This window comes from Macrosteles quadrilineatus, unplaced genomic scaffold (genome assembly GCF_028750875.1).
Source record: "Macrosteles quadrilineatus isolate MER2022 unplaced genomic scaffold, UCM_ALF_1.0 Scaffold_3__2_contigs__length_128488019, whole genome shotgun sequence".
NCBI classification, from domain to species: domain Eukaryota; kingdom Metazoa; phylum Arthropoda; class Insecta; order Hemiptera; family Cicadellidae; genus Macrosteles; species Macrosteles quadrilineatus.
The window spans coordinates 14,352,710-14,373,121 of NW_026542596.1; the positions used below are offsets into that span (position 1 = coordinate 14,352,710).

General features: G+C 33.2%; 1 protein-coding gene across 1 annotated transcript in view; it reads left to right on the forward strand.

Moving 5' to 3' along the window:
• The window catches only part of LOC128989012 (potassium voltage-gated channel subfamily H member 2-like), a 412,396-nt gene that overhangs the window by 153,081 nt on the left and 238,903 nt on the right, over positions 1-20,412 (forward strand). Inside the window, exons 5-7 of the mRNA XM_054410865.1 lie at positions 1,259-1,412; positions 15,168-15,324; positions 19,128-19,196. Coding sequence (XP_054266840.1) covers positions 1,259-1,412; positions 15,168-15,324; positions 19,128-19,196 — 380 coding nt within the window. The remainder of the gene's footprint in view (positions 1-1,258; positions 1,413-15,167; positions 15,325-19,127; positions 19,197-20,412) is intronic.

Here is a 20,412-nt window from a genome sequence, read left to right on the forward strand (position 1 = left end):
AGAGGAGAAAATTAATTGTTTTAATTGTATAGGTTTTGCTAATTCAAAAACATTTAAATACCAAGATACAAAAATAGAACAAAGGTCTGAAGAACAATTTATTTATCATAAAAAGCAAAGTGAATCGCTCCGTCATCGCCACTGTAAACAAGTCATTCTATCATAATCTTTATCCGCCTAATACCACAAAGTCGATTTTATGTTTCCTTTGAATGAGTCTGCGTTTCCTCCCCCCCCCCCCCCGAACTCTGAAATTCCCTGATATCCGCCCGTATTTGATATTGTAATTTATTAACTTTTATATTTTATTGTTTTGGTTCAAACTAATGTCACATTACACTATTACTGTAATAACAATTATTATTGTACGTCTTTTTACTAGTTTACGTAATTTGTTAGTGTTTATTAGGTAAGTATTTTATAGGGGGATTTACCAGACATTTTTACTTTACACATCCGTTTCATTTACTTTATATGTTGCATAGAGAAGGAATGTCGTATACCTTTATCCTACTAATATTATAAATGAGAAGGTTTGGATGTATGTATGTTTGTGACAAGTAAACGCGAAAAATACTGGTCGGATTGGGGTAAAATTTGGTGTGATGATAGATCACATTCCCGATTAACATATGGACGCATTCTTATCTCAAAAGCCCTTTCGGGCTCAGCCCCAGTGGCTCTGGAGATTCCCATGTTAACCTTATGAGTTAACCTTATCTTTTAAAGGAATAAAAGAATTCGTCAGCTATTTCAACTACACAAGTTGGTTCTATGTTATTAAATAGCCTTAAAAAGTTATTAAGGTTTACCAACAGGGTGCAATTCTACTGTTTTTTTTACAGCGTTGGTGGATGCGTAACTATTTTATACAAAAAATGTAAATATAAAAATGTTTCTATTTATTTTGTGTCTTCTTTCCGTTGCAAATCACGGGTACAACAGCTAGTATGTATATATAAACAGAAAGGCATACACTTTAGTACCGGCAGGTTATTGATTAAAATGTAAGAAATATATCACATAAAAATACACAATTTTCTGCTTGTTTAAAATTGTACAAGGTATAGCTTTTGGGAAATTTATTATGTTTATAATGTTATGTTTATGTTATGGTTTAGGTTATGGTGTTTATGGTTATGTTTATATGTGGAGTGAATGTGTGAAATGGTTCAGATTATCCCTCAGTTGAGTTTATCCATGTTGTAAACCCAAAGAGTTCCAAGTTTACGATTGACACATCATTATTGATTTTCAGAAGACTAAGTGCCGAACCAACCACAACCACGGTGATAGAGAACGAGAGACTGAGAGCCACTTCAGAATCTGTCGGGGGCGCCACCTCGCCGCGGGGCAACCATGTGGGGCTCCCCGCGGCGCCCCCGCCTGCACCCATCGCCTCCCCAGAACAGGTGGGCTTGAGTTAAACGGTTACAACCACCATTACAGTAGGCATGTTTAAACCAAACTGAATATATGTAAGAAAAATGTCACACACTGCTAAAAGGTTGCACCACATAATCCAGTGTCATTTGGTTCTCCATTAGTCGCCTCCGTCTGCTCCAATCGCATACCACTAATACTGTAGGTGGGTTTTGGCAAGATACTAACAACGTCTGTTATCTTCAAGAAGAACTGGTAATATTGGAATAATTAAAATTTAGAATAAAAACATAACCAATATTTTACGAATTTTTAATTTACTTTAATATTATATTTTAATTTTAATAAAATTACAAATTTATAAAATATTGGTGATTTTTTTATTTTAAAAATCTTAAAATCTGTTATATTCTGAATGCTAAGTATATTTCATTTGGGATAGAAAACTTTTCGAGGAAGTTAAGTGGGTCCCTAAGAGTCCACCTATACCTATCAACGTCCCAGAACAGGTGCAACTATAATGATTGTGAATACGCACTTCACAATCTGTTTTCATTTTCAGCCCAAGAGCTGAGTAAAAAGAGCAATATGTGTTTCGAATATATCATAAGCTTACGAATGTTTATTATATACTTAGTAGAGCCTAAAAGATATTCTAATAACTGTTTAGGGCACCTCGAAGCCTTTATTAGCTTAAAAATACAAAACCTATCGCTTTTCAACACTAGAAGCGTTTTGTAGACTTCTGAGAGCTCCACATTTTTATAGAAACTACAGACTACGCCCCACCACATGTGGACTCACTTGATTCGCTGGTTGTGAAAAGAGTACATTTTACTTCCATGATCGTTAGTACTTTAGTCACATGCTAAACGGATTATTCTAACAATTTCTTAGGAAAAGGTCAGATATTAGACTTACCTTAGCCACATCATTCTCATTGGAATTACATATATGAGACAGGGGAGATCTATATGCTATTTGAATTTTTAAACTAATAGTGGACATATTGTGTTTGACGAGAATAGAAGAGTTCAAAACAATTGGATTGACATGAACATATTAGTTATGTGCCCAGAACCTCATTTCCCATTGAAGTATTTAGAGAGTATTTTGAATTTTAGTAATGCTATTGTATGCAGTCCCTGAGGTCCCGGGTTCGATCCCCGCCAAGTCACCAATGGATTTTATCTAAGTGATAATGCCGCAACCCCTAGGTCTAGCCTGAAGTAATGTGAAAAACAATCCCAGGCTCGTGCCTAGCGTCCTTAGGAAAAAAAAAATAAAAAATAAAATTGTATGCACATCACAAATTTTGTACAAGTTTAATGAAAATAGCTACGTTCTTCATAACTTAGGGGATGGGACGAACTGGACGAACTTGTAACGTGAATATGAATTCATTTTGATGTGTGAATTCACAATACTTTATGTTCATTGTAGCATTTAAAAGTTTGAAAGATTGCGAGTATTTTTTACGGATCAGTAAAATCTCAATAATAGTTCATATATGTCTAGACACATTTAAATACTACACGGAACATTAAATTTAAAATCAATGATGTTTGTCAATAAGAGGGCAAAAAAAATCTTTAGCTAAACTACAAGTCAAACCCTGTTCTCGTCTTGATATTTGGTGTAATTCAAAATGGCCATCTGATTTCTGAATCTCCTTCATAATTTTCTGCCTGTACTTAAAAAATCACTACTTTTAATTTTACAAATAAAAGTTTTTTGTTGTACTATCTAAGCGTGAACCGCAGGGGGCTCACGCTTGCGTGGGTTCGTGGCCTGGGCGACCACGCGGACCCTAGCTCTCCCAGAGGGGAGGTAACTGCCCGGTGTCAGACCCGGCACTTCAGGTAGACCACAGTTATGGACGACTGGTAAGCGCCAGCCCCTTAGGGGGAGCCTCCAGTGACACTCCCTCCATTCAGGGTGGGGGGGGGGGGTGTTTAGCTCTCAGTGACGCCGTTAATTCCGCCTCTCCTCATCTACCTGTAACTGTGGTTGTGACTGAGTCCTACCTGTTGTGTTCGACTGACATTTTGTGAGGCATATCCTCGACTTTGGAAGTAGCCTCGTCCTGGGAGGTGAAATACCTAGCCCCCAGAGGGGAGGTAAATGCTCCGTGTTGGTATCGGCATTTTCAAGTTGGCCACAGACATGGACGACTGGGCATCGGGTCCCAGTGACATTCCTTTATCCAGGATGGAGGGGTGTTTAGCTCTAGGAGAGATGGAAGTACATCATAATCTCTAACCTACCTGTGTCTGTGGTTCTTTGGGCTTCGGCCTGCTTGTTGTGTGCGACCAGCATTCAGTGGGCAAATCCTCGACTTTGGAAGTAACCTTTCCTGGAGGTGAAAACGGGCAAGTACCCGCAGCTCACGGGGACACTCAAGGGCAACGTAACTTTCCGCAGTGTGAGGGCAACGGTTTGTAGGTACTTATGCAAACCAATCCCTGTCTCTGAGCACGGACGGTATGGTTATCTTGAGTGTGGGGGGTTCTTCCCGGAACCTCAATTGAGTCAAGGGTGTCGCCACCTCTGGTGGATAGGTTCATCCGGGTGGGTCCCACTTCTATACCTGCCTCCTTTTGGGAAACCCTGATGGCCTGGCAGTGATGTTGGGTCTGACGGGCAAACGAAGTAGATCGGGTGCTGGGTCCGAGCCCGCCAGGGGTATCTGGGGATCTATCGCTCTGGTTATCTCTGGTTTCCCAGCAATGGGTAAGGCCTCGATCGGGCAGCGGTGTAAATGGGAGGTTGGGGTTCCCCCCGTCAGCGTGCTGATGGTCCCCTTCCTCCTGGCTATTGATGGCGGGTTCTGCCTGTCAGGGATTAGATAGGTCCCGAGTGTTGCTTGCACTAAATGCGTCGGGGCGCTCTACTATGGACCTCTAGGTTCCGACCTGGTGGAACCCAGGTGGAGTGACGCTTAAACAAGCAGCCGGAATCCCTGGTTAGGATTGAGGGGCAACCCTCTTTCCGAAGGGTCTGCTTCGGCAGCCGGCGAGCCTGATGACCTTAAGTCATCCGCCCATGATGTGCTAAAGGTTGATGCGTAAGCTTCGGCCTACATCATGGGGCCCGGGTATGTCCTGAAGGATAGGTACCGGGTAAGCAGTCAGGGGGCTTCGGCTCTCATGACAACAAATGTAAAATGTAAAATGTAAAAAAAATGTACTATCTATACCTACTAAACAACACCAAAATATGACCATCCATGAACGATGTTAAGCATTGATTTTCAATAGGTGCTAAAACAAGCAAATGCGCATTTGCAACGAGTCAACCCATACTGTTATCAGAAGTAACAGCTATTATCAGTAATGTAGGTTGAGTGGTGGGTTAGGAGGGAGCGTTATGTCACCACTGATCACTTTAACGGTTGTCCATCCAGTCATATGTAACGGTTGGTCTGTTTGTCGTAACATATGTTCTACCAACGCCGATGTAAAGTGAATATTCCCGTTTATGGTCTTCCTACGAACACTTGACTTTTAGATAAGTTAGTAGTTTCTGTCTTGGCAAAATATGTTCAGACAAAAATAGAAACTGGTGCTTATTTATTGTTTACAAACTACAACATATTTTATATTGCATGTAGGGTACACTTAAGGACGTGTAGGCACGTTTAAGAAACTGTTCATACTACCAGTACTTGAATCCAAACTGTAATTTAGGATTTTCTTTAAACTAAAGCTTTACATACAATAATGTTTATTTTTTAATTGCCGATAGCTACCACTAACATAAAAATAAATATTATTACTGCGCAATAGGAAAGTACTTGGCTCAGGATAGTACTTATATTTATCTTCGTATTTAGAATGAATAAACTGTCAAATGATACAACAAAATCAAACTGTCAACTACCTTAACAAAATGAACGATGCTTCATTTTGTTTTAGAAATAAATAGATTTACTTACAGTTAAGTGAGACTCTTTGCACAGTAATACACGTAATACAAAGATATTTATCTGATAAATAGCATTATGTGTTAAACATTGTTAAACGAATGATACATTATTTGAGACCTTTCTACTTTAAGTCCAGCCTACGAAGGCAAACCAGAAAAGAAAGTAAAAGGTTTTCGACTTCGTAAAATATATTAGTATTATCATTATAATACTATTCTATACAATTTTACATTGCCAGGACTGAGTTATTATTATGCCAGGATTGTGGATAGTTATAGGTATGCACTGTGGATGGGATACTCCCTGGTGTGGATTAACGTCCGCAGTACTATCTTGATAATTAGACCAATTCGTATATACCAAGGAAAAAAGTGGTTCGGATTCCACTATAAACTGTAGGTCCCTTAGTTGCCATTAGCTGTTTGGGCTATTAATTAACAGGTGTGTCTAAGGAATGTCGGCCTTAGTCACTAACAAGACTACAAGATCGCGCCACTCATCCTACACTCATCTCCATTCATACTTGGCTTAAAATACCTACATTGTATGGTCGCCATTTCATAAGAAAGTATAAAGTAAAAGTATAAGTATAAGTTATATAACCATTTTGGAGAAAAAATAGTGAAAAATTACTGCAAAGTTGATTTTAATCAAAAGCTTCCAAATATTCATTTAAGAATATTAATTTGAAAAACATAAAGTAGCAAAACACTTATAATGCTAAGAAAATTGTTCCTACAAGGTTTCTAAAGATAAAATAAAAATAGCAAGCGAAAAAAGAGCAATAAAAAAGGGGATACATAAGTTTTCAAAATTGAATAATTGTTGAATTTCAAAAATATATTATGTGCATTAAACTGAAAAACTACAATAGAAACCTTTTTCCCTGATTAAGTGAACTATCTGGTAAATCACGTATGCCAAAGAGCTCTTTGTGAAGAACCAACGATTGTTTCGATTGTAGACTATTTTAGTGGAGAGCGCCATCGAGAAAAAACTAAAACGATCCCAGGTAGGCCTAGACTTGGCAGAGGCGTTTCGATTGTTCCTTGAAATACACTCTTTTTATCGATTGGAAGTCTTTGTTAAAACTCGTTTTATCCACAATACTGAGAATTCGAGGTTTAAATTAAGATTGGGGGACTCATCTAAAATAACTTTAGGACAAGGTTTATAAAATGTGGTAATTTTCCATTGTAATATATTAAAAATTGTTTTATAAAATTGTGTCATTGCAATAGGTATTGTAGTTGTCTTACGACAAAAAAATTCAAAGGTCAGCTGTATTACTGAATAAAAAAACCGTAATGTTAATTGAATTGGTTAATCCTTATTATAATTTATTTTATTTTCTAAGTCTCACACGGAATAATATTTATATTCAATTTATTTTAGTAGGTCCTATCTAGGTCTTTAGGAGTAATTTATTTAAATAAATCATTTGTTTACATTTGTATTAACTTTCTTTGCTCTCTAATCCTGGGTAACGATTAACTTATTGTATTTTATTGTTTTAAATATATTTTGGTTTTATAAAATATTACCAGAAAACTTAATTTTAATTTTTTTAAACAACATTAATGGCAAAATTTTGCTTTTGGAACAAATACTGTATTACCTTTCTCCACGTATATTTTTACTGTACATAGTGTAAATTAGACCAACTGTAAATTTAACGGCAGAGTTCTAAAGCCAATAATGTTTCCCAACTAATACTTGGGGTATAACTTGAAATGTTGGAATCAGTTCATAAATCCAAGTTTCAATAGTTTAAAGTTTCAATTAGTTATAATTTTTTTTTGTATAAAACCTAAACTTTATCCACAATACTGATGATAAGAGGTTTATATAAAGCTTCTTTTTAGTGAAGATTAGACTTGGCTTCCTTCGGCCACTTCTTACACGTTATTAATGATTTACGTTCAAGCAGTTGCCCTATGGTAATACCAACAGATATGCTTGTAGAAAAAAAAATTATTTTGCAGGCTACGAATTAATTTAATTCTTGGTAAAAGTTATATCTTGGTAATGAAGTTTCACTAGGTACAGTAACCTTAACAGAAAACATATTACTATAACCTATATAGTATATAGTAGTAGTATAGATAGTACTATAACCTATATAGGTTATAGTAGTATGTTTTCTGTGCCTTAACGTACCTCATAACACTCATCTTGTCGATTCGCTCAGTCGCATGTAGGATCAAAATTGTTACAACTGTTTAACAAGATTTTAACTATTAATACTTATACTAATATGGTACAAACTCAAACTGACGCCACTCAAATCGTTTACTGTTATAGTTAAAGATTTTTCATGCTGAACTTGCTTTGATTAGTGTATGTCTCATCTGGTTAGCTTCCAATTACTATATTTTATAGTTAAAGATTATGTTTTGTTTGTGCGATGTATTTCCGTATCACTGAGGAACGCTGGGAAATGGAATGATCAAACCAAGACTCATGAATATAAAGAAGACTTTGGTCTTCTGTGACATATGCTGTACTCAGGCGTCTCTTATACATACGTTTTGTTTTCCTAATGTAATTTGTTAGCAGAAACATGTTTATGTTGAAATTGTAGCCCTAATTGAATATAAGATCTAATCAGCATCGCTCGCGAAAGCTTAATGAAATTAAAACTACTAAAATATTGGTGAAGTATTAATTTTAACATTTATTTAAAAGGTCTAATTTTTTAAAATAGCTATAAACTTAGTGTTTAAAATTACTATCGTCTTCATAGTTAAAAGTGGAATTTCAATAGGTTTTTCTGTTTTCTGAAAGAATCTCTTGAAAAAAATAATAATGTTTATACAAGGTTTTCTCTTTTAAGGTAAGTGTTGCAATGAACAAACCATTATATTCACCAATTAGGAGGACTTATGTTGATGAGCGTTAGAACTGCGATGGCAAGTTCAAAGTATTTACTTAAATATTTACGTTTACTTGCCGGTATTAAAACCATTACCACACTTCTACATATAAGGGACCACACAAATAAGAGCTTAACAGTCACTCAAACTCAACAAATCGTGAAACCCACGTCAATAACCCACGTAAGTTCTATTTTATAATCAAATGTGTTTTTCACTTTCAGTATCCAAAGTTAGTGGCATGTCATAAGCGATATCAACCATGCATGTTTAATCTATGGCATCAATACTGTAGCCGCGTTGTTATCCCAAATGCAAACACTCACACCGATCCAGTTATGTAATGGGTTTACGTATGACGACAGAGTTTAAACGCGATCAGGTGGGACTAAATGCACTTGACTGAAGCCAAAAGAAATACCAGGCTTCCCTTGACACGACATGATACGGCTTATCTGAACAATTGACCTTGTAATCAGGACCTGATTTTGAATTGACTTTTGGATTGACATTTTCCAAGGTAAATTCAATTTGACATATAGTTGGGTGTAAGTGGACACAACCGATAAATATATTGATACCAGCCTTGTTTACTGTCTAGCCTGCTTTACTCACTTCGCCTTATGAGATTATCTGATAAATGTTTTCGAACATAGTTTTGTTTTCTAATGTGGAAATATTGGGAGCCGAGCCCAGTAAAAAAATACGTTAAGTGTATCTGACTAAAATGCGGCGAAAATTGATATACGAAACCTTTTCAATTGCGCATCATAAATACACAACTGTGATTTTTTAAATTTAATTGTAGATTAACGAGATATTTTACAAATTCAACCAAAAGTGAACAAATACTTAAACTATTGTCAAAGAACATATATATTTCAGGCAAGATTTTACTAAAATTAAAATCAGAACACTTTAATAAACATATCCTTACTAGGTGACAGATACAATGTTATGATTTTATACAAAAAAAATCTGGCACTTCTAATCGGACACTCTTATAACATTTTCATTATTATTGTATCAGTTTGAAAATAACCAGAAAGTAATTAATAGTAAATAAATATTACTAAACAACAATTACTCAAACCGTTTAAGTTTGTATTTGTTTGTTCTGTTTAAAAATATTTACCGTGCATTCAAACAATATACATTAGTAATCTAACTGCTCAATCAGTGTTTATGTTTTATCCAATATATCTTAATCTTGGAAATTACATTTATTAATTTCCAATTACTATTTTTGTAAAAAAGCAGATGGTAAAAAAGTGTAATTTGATATATATTTTTTTAAACTTCTGCCTTCCTTAGATTGTTCTTTTTAAAAATTCAAATATATCCAATGACATATTGCCTACGAAAATATTGTCATATGACGTAACTAGTCTACAAACTGCTTCCGTGATGTTATGAATTTTCTTAGTAACTGCGGTTTATTTACTGAAATTGTATTAATTCTGACAACAAATCACAAGTTCTTTGTAGCGAAATGTGAACGTTAAACTCTATTAGGTGGAAGAATTATTATTCCCGCTAACCGTACATTGGTCTGTCGCCTAGCTAACAATGGTAACGCACCGACGCTATACTGGCCCACTATACGTTGTATGCGACAATGAACCTACTAGACTGTGTAATACTGGGCGTTAACGCGTCATATTCCCATACACCGGTCAATGATCCTGTATGTTTACCATGTATGTTACAAACTAGTCGCTTTACCCCAGGACGGAATTGATCATAAAATTACAAACTCTCTCAATTTATATTTATTTATTGAATTTATGAATTTTTATTTATTAAAATTAGGAACATTACAAAACTCAGAACCTTTTAGGTTATGCCTTCAATTTAAAGTTTGTTAACTTAAGTTGTACAGGTTTGGTTATTGAAAATTGAAACAGTTGAAAAAAACAATAATAAATCAGGGTGTCACAAAAAAGTGTGATGGGCTATACAGGACCTAATTCTACATGCAAAAATAAGTAAAAAATGAAGAATAATTTTTTTTGGAATCCGCCATTTTGTTTTTTGGGGAAAATATTTATTATTTCAAAATCCCTTTGAGATATTTTTACGAAACTTGGCAAAATTGTTTACACTATAGTAAGTAACATTTATAAAAAGAATTATTATTTTCACTTTCCAAATTTCAAAATGGCGGCCGTTTGAATTTTTTAATGCCAAATTTCATGAAAACTGGTACCTAAATCAAAATTTTGTAAGACACAAAAGTTTTAGTATTTATTATGACAAATCCAACAAAATAAAAATGAATAAAATCGGTTCATAAATAAAGAAGCTGTGTTTATTTTAGTAAATTAGACTGAAATTATCTATCTATCTATATATTAATAGGCAAGCATGTTTCTTTAAAACCTTTTTTCTCAGCTCGTGTGCATCGTAGGGAAAATCTACGCATACCGTTGGAAAGCTATTTTCCTGTAGGTGTGCAGAATCCCTTTATAAATTTAAATAGGCTCAAAGATAAGCACAAAAAATAAGTTTAAAAGTTGTAAAAAATTAACATGGATCTTATGCGTTGCTATGCTGGTTACGAAATAACAACGAAGTATAAACAGAAAATCAAAACAAATGGAGGAAACTCCAATCACATGTTTTATTTACAGTGTGGGGTGAAAATAGTTAAGTGAGTACATTACATATTTTTGGTCGAGTTTCGACCACTGGACGACCTCTCGTTAATATTAAAATGTATTAAATGTAATGTAATAATTTATGTAACGTATTAAGTAATTTCAGTCTAAATTACTAAAATAAACACAGCTTCTTTATTTATGAACCGATTTTATTCATTTTTGTTTTGTTGGATTTGTCATAATAAATACTAAAACTTTTGTGTCTTACAAAATTTTGATTTAGGTACCAGTTTTCATGAAATTTGGCATTAAAAAATTCAAACGGCCGCCATTTTGAAATTTGGAAAGTTAAAATAATAATTCTTTTTATAAATGTTACTTACTATAGTGTAATCAATTTTGCCAAGTTTCGTAAAAATATCTCAAAGGGATTTTAAAATAATAAATATTTTCCCCAAAAAACAAAATGGCGGATTACGGCTAAACTAAGCCGAAATCCAAAAATAATTATTCTTTATTTTTGACTTATTTTTGCATGTAGAATTAGGTCCTGTATAGCCCATCACACTTTTTTGTGACACCCTGTATGTTCGCTTACGTCGACAAAATCCAAAAAAGATAGTAAACGTTACTTTCACATAGTAAACATTCTTTTGCCGTTGTAAACAATGTAATGACGAGTTTTCGCAGGTGATAAACATGTAACGAAAGCAGGTCATTTCACAGTAGTGTAGCGAAAACTATATATCGAAGCCCACCCTGGGATGTAATTTTAAACAAATCTCTCTTTAAAATAATGTTCTTTCTACAAAGACTTTTTATTCAGTTCATACTTTCTCATGCAAAGCAGGAAATATGCCGAATCCATTAATTAAACTTACTAAATACCCTCAATAGCAAAATTACTAAACGTTACTACCCCAGGTTAATTTTCTTTGTCATTCAATTAACTCCGAGGATTGCGCTTCGGCAGTATAAGTTTGCTGCTATGAACGCCTAGACATATAAAATGCGGTATCTAAATTGAATCTTCCTCAAGTCCTACATAAAGTTAGGGTTTACATCTCTCGAGTGAGATGCAGCTTTTGAAACCTACAAAGATGTTTGGCTGTGTGTAAAACAGTCGCTTCACTTCCTGTAAAATATATTTTAAGGATCCAACACGTATCTGATTGTAGACATGAAGAAGCGTCATAACATTAACAAAAGGTAATGAGGATAAAAAATATTACTTGGTGGGTTGAATGTTGTATTTGGTTGGTTATGTGTTGTTTCATATTACAAAGTTCATGCTATAATATAGCTTTCTAAATACAATCAAAGGTAGGCTGTGGATAATATAAAACAGTAGGAACCACCAAATGAAGTATTTTAAATCCTATGTTAACAAAGACGCAAGCTAGCTAACATAGATCGACAGCTTTTAAAATATCTTGACATATTGATATTGTTCGACATAGAGTACTTAGAATTTATAAATGAATGTGAAATATGTGTCACATTTGGTAGTTGTGGAAGCTATATTTTAATATATCAACAATAATAATGAATGTTGAAAATGATAGGGATGACTAGTTAGATTCGACATTAACTTTCGTTTCTGACCAAGGAACCCATTGTCCAAATCGAGAAAATTTTATTTTGTTCGCAACGTGCTCTTTGTGTAGTTTTTTTCAGTCTAAAGGGCACCTCTTTTTAGTTCCAATAATTTCCTTTTCCAAAAATATACATGCTATTTTATTTAGTAATTTTATTAATTTATTGTATTCCCTTCATAAAGGATAATATTATTAATATTCAAGTAAATCTTAATTACTGTACCAAATATCGGCAGCAGTTACACTTTGAGAAAGCATTAATTGACTATTTAATAATACTTTCAATACACTTTTCGTGGACAGGATTTAATAAAATAAAATTAACTCTTAAGCTAGTTCAGCTAGTTCTGCTTTACCTACTTATATTCTTACTTATTTGACCATAATAGAAACAATACAGTACGAGAAATCATAGTTTTGAATTATTTTTGAATAATTGTATTTACAAAACAAACAAAACAATGTAAAAAACTTACTTTCTTGTTCATAAGAGTGTGACAAACTGAATTGAATTCATGTCCATTACTACTTTAAACCGAAGTGGTTAAAATATGGTGTAATTGGTTACATTGGAGAGCGATGTTGGAATCACCAATCAGCAAGTAGTTTGTCCAAGTTGTTAACTCAACATCAGACTACTCTACCAATCGCTCTCTACCTATGTTAACTGTTTTCCTCTCAAGCTTCCCATCAACCAACATAACAATTAATTGTAAGGTAATTACTGTATTTTGAGCACTAAACGTATTTTAAATATTATATGTGCTAATTATCCTACGAAAATACCTTTATTTTACTCAAGTACTTGTTATAAATTAGACATAAGACAACGGTGTCTGTAGTGTAGAGATAAAGAGAACATAAACATTGGTACCGAGGTTGAATAGATATTTGTATATTTATATTTAAAGTCGCCTAAATATATCATAGACTAGGCTTAGGCCTATAGCCAAATCTGGCTATGCAGTAAGAGCATTTTACTTATTACTTGTTGGTTTAACCTATTGAAATAAAACAATTTGGCATAAAACATGTTTATGTCAAATCTAAAAACAATACCGTAAATTCATAAAACGGTTCTTCACAAGCGTACATTCTTTCAAGATTATTGTAACGTTGTATTTTCAAGTAAACTGTATTTTTCATCCATCTGTACACGACAATAGCCCATTTCCGTGTAACTGGGCTTGACAGAAACGTAAATGTCCAATATATCAAAACTCATAATTTTTCCAATCCCAAATATAAATTTCCTGTTCCAAACAATAATTAGTCTTCTCCAAACAAACAATTCCCCTGTTCAACACAACAGGAGTAGGTCTATATCATGACTATTTATTCGTATTTAAATGACAAAACAACAGTTCGAACGGGAAATGCATGTAAAAATCATGCCATTGAAAAAAAAATACTACTAGAGTATGAATTATTATCTAATTATTTAAAGAAAACAAAAAACAAACAAAAACAGTGTGTTGTATCGCAGTGGGGATATAGCTGTTTTACGTTCAGCTTTGCCTCGCTCGTATACCACAAACTTCCCCCAAAAGGGCGACTTTCAAACTAATAATTGAATTTACCTTTGAAACAGATTTAACTGAACAAAAAACCCTCGCTGCATACAGAGGTTTTTCAAAATAAAATAATGAAAGTAATGAATTGTCACAATATCAACAAATAGATATGATCGTATTGGTTTCACTGTGACTTGTTGGTTGAATTTTCTAGTTTTTATCAAGAAATATTATAGAATGCGATTATAGCACATCTTAAAAGAATATAATACGTTTTTAATAAATAGTTCTTCGCAAACATACATTCTTCGTATATCAAAGCTAATTGTTGACTAGAAGTCACGAGTTCAAGGAACTCATAAAACCAATAAAGTAACTTTAACGTTTCACCAGTTGAGCTGATCAGAGTTGAGCGACAAACTATAAAACTTGATTGTACTGTAAACGCGTCAACAAAGTTTTGAGGTCAAATATATTGGGGGAAACTTTGCTACTCCCAATCCCACATTGACATATTTAACACGTAATAATTTCACGTTATTTAGTTAACTGTTTTTATCCAATATATTGCCGACTAATATCCCAGTGTCTTCGTACCCTTTTTGAAAACCACATGCTCTTTGTCAGGCTTACCGAGATGATGATATTTCAAAATAAAATTTAAACTTTAATTTGCACTCACATTAAACCTATGTATGCCTAAGTTTACTGGAGCCAATAAAAAATAGTTTCATATTTGAAAATAAAATAATGTAAAGTAATTGACTAGTTGTTAGCAATGCGAATCATGAAACGAGGAAGGTGGATTCAATTCCAAATGGTTCTAAATTGTATGAGTTATTCGGATGTTCTTAAATTTAATACACCTCGGTGTTAAAACTAGCAAATAAAATAATCATGCTGTAACAAACCTAAGCTTCTACAGACTACTACTTTCGTTCCATCGATCCTATGAGAACTATATCAGATTCCGCTAACATTATATATTATCAGATTAGATATAGTTGAGAATTCCGAAACCTACTAAACAAGGAAAGTAAATCCCCCAATTACCTTGACCTACTATTAAGTTCTAGGAAAAGTGATACTTCAAGTAAACATCCGTAACAGTTTAAAAAAATTTTTGATACACGTTTTAAAATTTGTCAGGAATAGTATGGCTACCAAATGATTGTAATACGCTCACCTATCCAGGAAAACTGTTTCACTTTTTATTATTAAATTTCTCTGCAGCGTTGAATTTAATCTGCTTCATGTGCCTGCAGGTTTCGCAAAAGAGCGGCCACCTTCCGTGGGATGACGATGGAGGAAAGTCGTCAGTGCCTCATGCCAGCTCGCTGGACGCGTTATCTCGAAAACAACGAACACCTGAGACCGCCCCTACGCCCAAGGCACCCAATAGAAGCGCAACGTGTAGTGTTCGTAAGTATCTGTCAATAAAAATCGAATATTGGCTCTTCGTAGACTGTACAACGTATTGATCATGGAGATCAAGTTAACACATGCTTGTCAAAAAGTTATATTATTACCAAGCCATTTGATGATAAAAAATAGCTCCTGTAAAATCATTGACTATCAAGTCAATGGTAGAATGCACTAATCTCAACATTAAAATTATTTATTTGTATACAGTAAGGGGGTACTCATTTTCAACACCAACATTGTATCGCAGCATTCATCGTTGATTAAGACATATTAGGAGGTAAAATATAGTGTTATATACCAATTATCATTGAGATGGGGACGCCACCAAGGTGTGTATTTGAACCAAAATATTATGGGTGAAGTACGAGTGTAGAATGGTGTTAGATCCGTGTAGCCTAGACACTGACTAAGATCAGCTATTTCATTAGCGAGGATAATTTATTCAAAGCCCAATGATAAGGAAAACCTGGGTCCAGTTTCAAACCACCAAAAATCTACTGACTAAAACCAGAGTGTGGACCGTTATCATAGAAAAAGTTTTAAAAAAATACCAAAGTCATCAAACATAAACAAGGAAAAGATTACACAAACACATTTTTAAAGCTTTTACACCAACTGGTTGACATTAAAATAATTATAAAAAGCTCACAGAATTTATTAAATTTGGTTTGGTTTCGATAACAGAGGGTTTGAATACACGTTTTCGACCGAATGAAAAGAAAACAATAAACTAGGAATTTAAAAATAAAAAGTAAGCTTATGCATGTTAAAAAAATGAAGAAAGTATAATATTTTATGAATGCAGACAAAACGTATTTTTGGTAAGCACATTTTGTGTGTTAATAAAATCGAAAACGAATCATTGTGTGTTGATAAAAAGTGTTCTTATTTCCAAGCCATAAAACTATTTTAAGCCTCCTAAGGTGAAACTATTTCTCAACATGGGGTATATTTAAATTATTCATCCGTCCTGCCTTCGATAAAACAGGAATCGAAATAATGTAAATATATTTACATAGTTCTATGTCGTAAAAAAGCTATGTTGTCAAAACAACTATTGTTGGCCAAATTGAAATGTCAATCAGAATACGTTATTCATATTATTTTCTGTTTGACTTTTGAGAGTGAATAACGTTAGTTATTCATTTTAAGCTTTTATTTTATCTTTGCATATAATAAGCTGTGGCAATTCTCTAACATTTTTTTGGCAGTATTTACGTCTACAATCATATTGTATTTCAATCTAGTTTGAGAATTAAATACACATGTCAAAAAACATATTTTTATCCAAATTTAGATTGTGAAATATTCCACGTATTCAGCGATACACGAATAACTGCAAAAGTATATTTGTGAAACGTTATTGCAATTCTTATATGAGCTCTACAATACGAGATGAAATTTTCATTTTTACCACCGGCATACCAATAAAATGCAAAACATTCAGAAACATCTGTTTTGATAAAATATTTCCTTAATTTTTTTCTTAAGAAAATAACTTTCAACATAAAATTATCAGTATTTTAACTCTTATTCACGAATTTTTGTTTTTCTTAGTTACTTAGTGGATTAGTTTTTATTAAATAAACATGATATATTTTTAAATACAATAAAGGGCATGTTGCACAGTATTCCATCGATAAAAAATTGTATGATTGTTTTTATTTCATAAAACATAATCTAAAGGGTTATGACCTTTTTCCTAAATCTTACTTTTAATGGTATAGCAACTAATCAACCATACTATTGATATAATCAAAGTATTTACCCCATTTTTTTAAAGTAGCCTGAAAATGTGTTGATGGTCCTTTTAGAATCTATTATTTGATGGTTATCTATCAGTTAATTCTTCGTATATACTCATAATGGTAGATTGAGTATAACCAAATGATGGGTTTAAAGTATAAAATTAAAACACCCTTACATGATTAATATTAACATTGAATAACATGACAAGTTTTCTGTGTATTAACTCATTCTAAATTTTATATTCACAGGGACTCTTGATATTTATAGGGATGGTAACCTCAAGCTAGTTTTTTATGACATAAAACTATTTATAAGTGAGATGGTTGAGCGATATGGATAAAAAAATAAAGCTGTCGACTAAAACTAGACACTGTTGTTTAACTAAACTTTACATACCTCGTCTTGCAGTTCAAATATAGTGTTTGAAGTCCACTACATATGTTTCGCCATATATGGCATAAGCAGTTCAGGGGCTACAAAATGGAATTTAACTGTTCTTTACAACCGTGTTCAGATTCCCAACCTTAAATCTTTATACCTTACAGGCAGATAATATTAAGTGCCTTCCAAATACTTTACTTGAGTAGGTATATAGTACGATTACTACCAATTCAACCTATTTAATTATACATGTTAATGATTATTTGCAAAACTAAAAGTACCAAAGTAACCAAATTATCACAAACAATTCAAAACAAATGTATGCAAACAGCCGGACCACTACCTATCTAAAAGTGTGGCCGTTGTTTAAATTGCGTTCATCAATGCTTCAATACATCACTGATAACGCGGTGCTATGATAATAACTATAAATAGAAACCAGAGCATGTTATAAACGTGTTAGAGCATAAATTATTGAAAATGTTCAGTTCAAGTTTTGCTGTGTAATTGTACATCGATAATGTGCTTAAAAATCACTAACATTCAACCACTTAAAATAGTTTGAGTGTTTCATTAATTTAAAAGCAGTTTAAACAATCTAATATCTACTATTTAGTTCTTTTTCATGTGACGTTTTGTTCTAAAATCACTTTAAAGGGCAGTAATAGTTTACCCTTGCATAGTTTAAGATTCATGATTGTTAAGTCTTAGAAACATTCTAAATTAAATCTCGGTAGTAAAAAGATATGACTATTCAAGAATATAGGATCACTCATACTTCTGCTACACTATAACAATTAAAATCATATTTTAAATTAAATGATCATAGTCTAACTATAAGTTATATTGTATTCTCGTATATAATTTACGTTTTAAAATGTTCTTGTTCGACATTTTACACGCATCCATTGACCACAGCGATTCCAATAAGGGAAATGATATACAAATATTATATTCAAAATAGTTTTTAAATTTACTTTTCATGCGTCACAAGTTGACTAGTTTTAAGACCATCTTTACGTATAAATTGGCATATACATATATTCCAAATTACACTTCGGAATCTATAGTGTTATCAACTAGATCCCTAAACACACTTTATTACCCGAAATTACTCATACAAATCAGTATTAAACATGATGAGACCTGAATACTGTTCCATATTCATAAATAGTATTCTTAATTGACCTAACTACACTTCTAGTTATACTTATACCATATAATATACGCAATCGCTTGATAAATAAATACACTCTTGTATATCTAAACAAACTTCTAGACCAGCAATTGTTCTACTAGATTTTTAGATCTTAAACTACTTTTCAGAATTTATATGTCTACTTACACTCGTACTTTGTAGATTCTCAAACGCCCTTCAAGATTTCTATTTTCTATTTTGGTTCCATTAATAGTCCTCCATAATTTTACCAAATCTCTGCTACATCCCTTTAAACCCCTAACTAGGGTTAAGAGCGCATAATCGTACTCATGCTAGAATACACCATATCAATTTCTGTTCCTTATAGTTCTACATCTCTAAATACACTTTACTCCAGAACCACTTCCTCACTTACTCTTGATGTTACATTAACATACAAACCAACAATAATTCTTCAGCGTTTCTGAAATGCGTTGTAGGTTTTCTTAATGCTGTTTTAATTGTTCAACAGTGTCTTCTAAAGCTGCCGAAGATATTCCTCCACGACTGCGGCCTCATACCCTAGATAGCTTTTGCGAAGGTAACGCAGCACGGTAGTATAGATCATGTACAGTGTACAGAGAGTGAGCACCTGTCTTCCTCAACGCAGAGAATGAAAACTCAGAGTGAAATAGCTTGTAGTGATAAATGCCTTTTAATATTAACCTTTCCTTTGAACGTGGCGTAACATTGTCATTCATTGTAAAAGTAATCGTATTCGTAGCATAAAACTGTCTAAATAGAGTCATTCGATCTGAATATGAATTTGTATGACACAATTTTTAACAACACCCATATATACATGTGCCATTGATCGACAACTCTAAATTCTTTTATGCTCCTTATCTTCAATTAAATAGCATGAGATTTATATTATTTGGAAACATAAATCAACTCTTTTGGCTGAGCAAATTATTTAAATACTGGCTCTTTAAATGCCAATGAAATCTGAAACAAAAATAGAGCGGTGACAACAACAATCGATAATTGTTTACATTCATATATCTTTAAATATGCACCTAAATAATTACCAGATAATGTTCTAATCAGAAATATGAGATCACACTTCGTGGCATTTAGCAATCCGTTAAAAGATTATCAGGTGAAATAGCAAAAGTACTTTCTACACATTAATAACTGGTTGTTTATAAACAATTATTTCTTTTTCCCATAATTGTAACTTTTTAAAAATATATTTATTTTTTCGATTGTTTTCTTGAGTTTTTTATTTACACACTTGCAGATAACTTACAGCGTAATGATTTTTTAAGTGTTTATTTGAACCTTTTAATGCACCTTTTGTCTCCTAAGCTAAAGTGTAACTAAATTCCTTGACTTATGCTTATAATATACTATTTAAGATCATTAAACGGTGGATGAGTTTTATATGCATATTTTGCTTAGGTTTAGTGCAGTTAATATAGCAACTGATGCACGCAGGTAGGTATATGACCACAATATAATACGTTAGCGTACGCATTCACGAAATGTGTGAACAATAAATGCTTTGTTCGTATCTAATTCTGAATGAGTCCTCGTGACAATAGTTATTTAATTGCCCAATTCGGAAAATACGAGTATAACAAAATCTTTCAAATTCAATAATGTATCAAAATCGGTTTCAGCTAAAGCATACCTTACTCTAGTTTTTAAAAGCAAAATCTCCAAGAAATAACTATTGACCAAAATTGAGTTGTCACTCTGTTTATTTCTTCTCTGTAAACAAAAGCTTAGCTTCTAGCATTGGCTGTTGTATA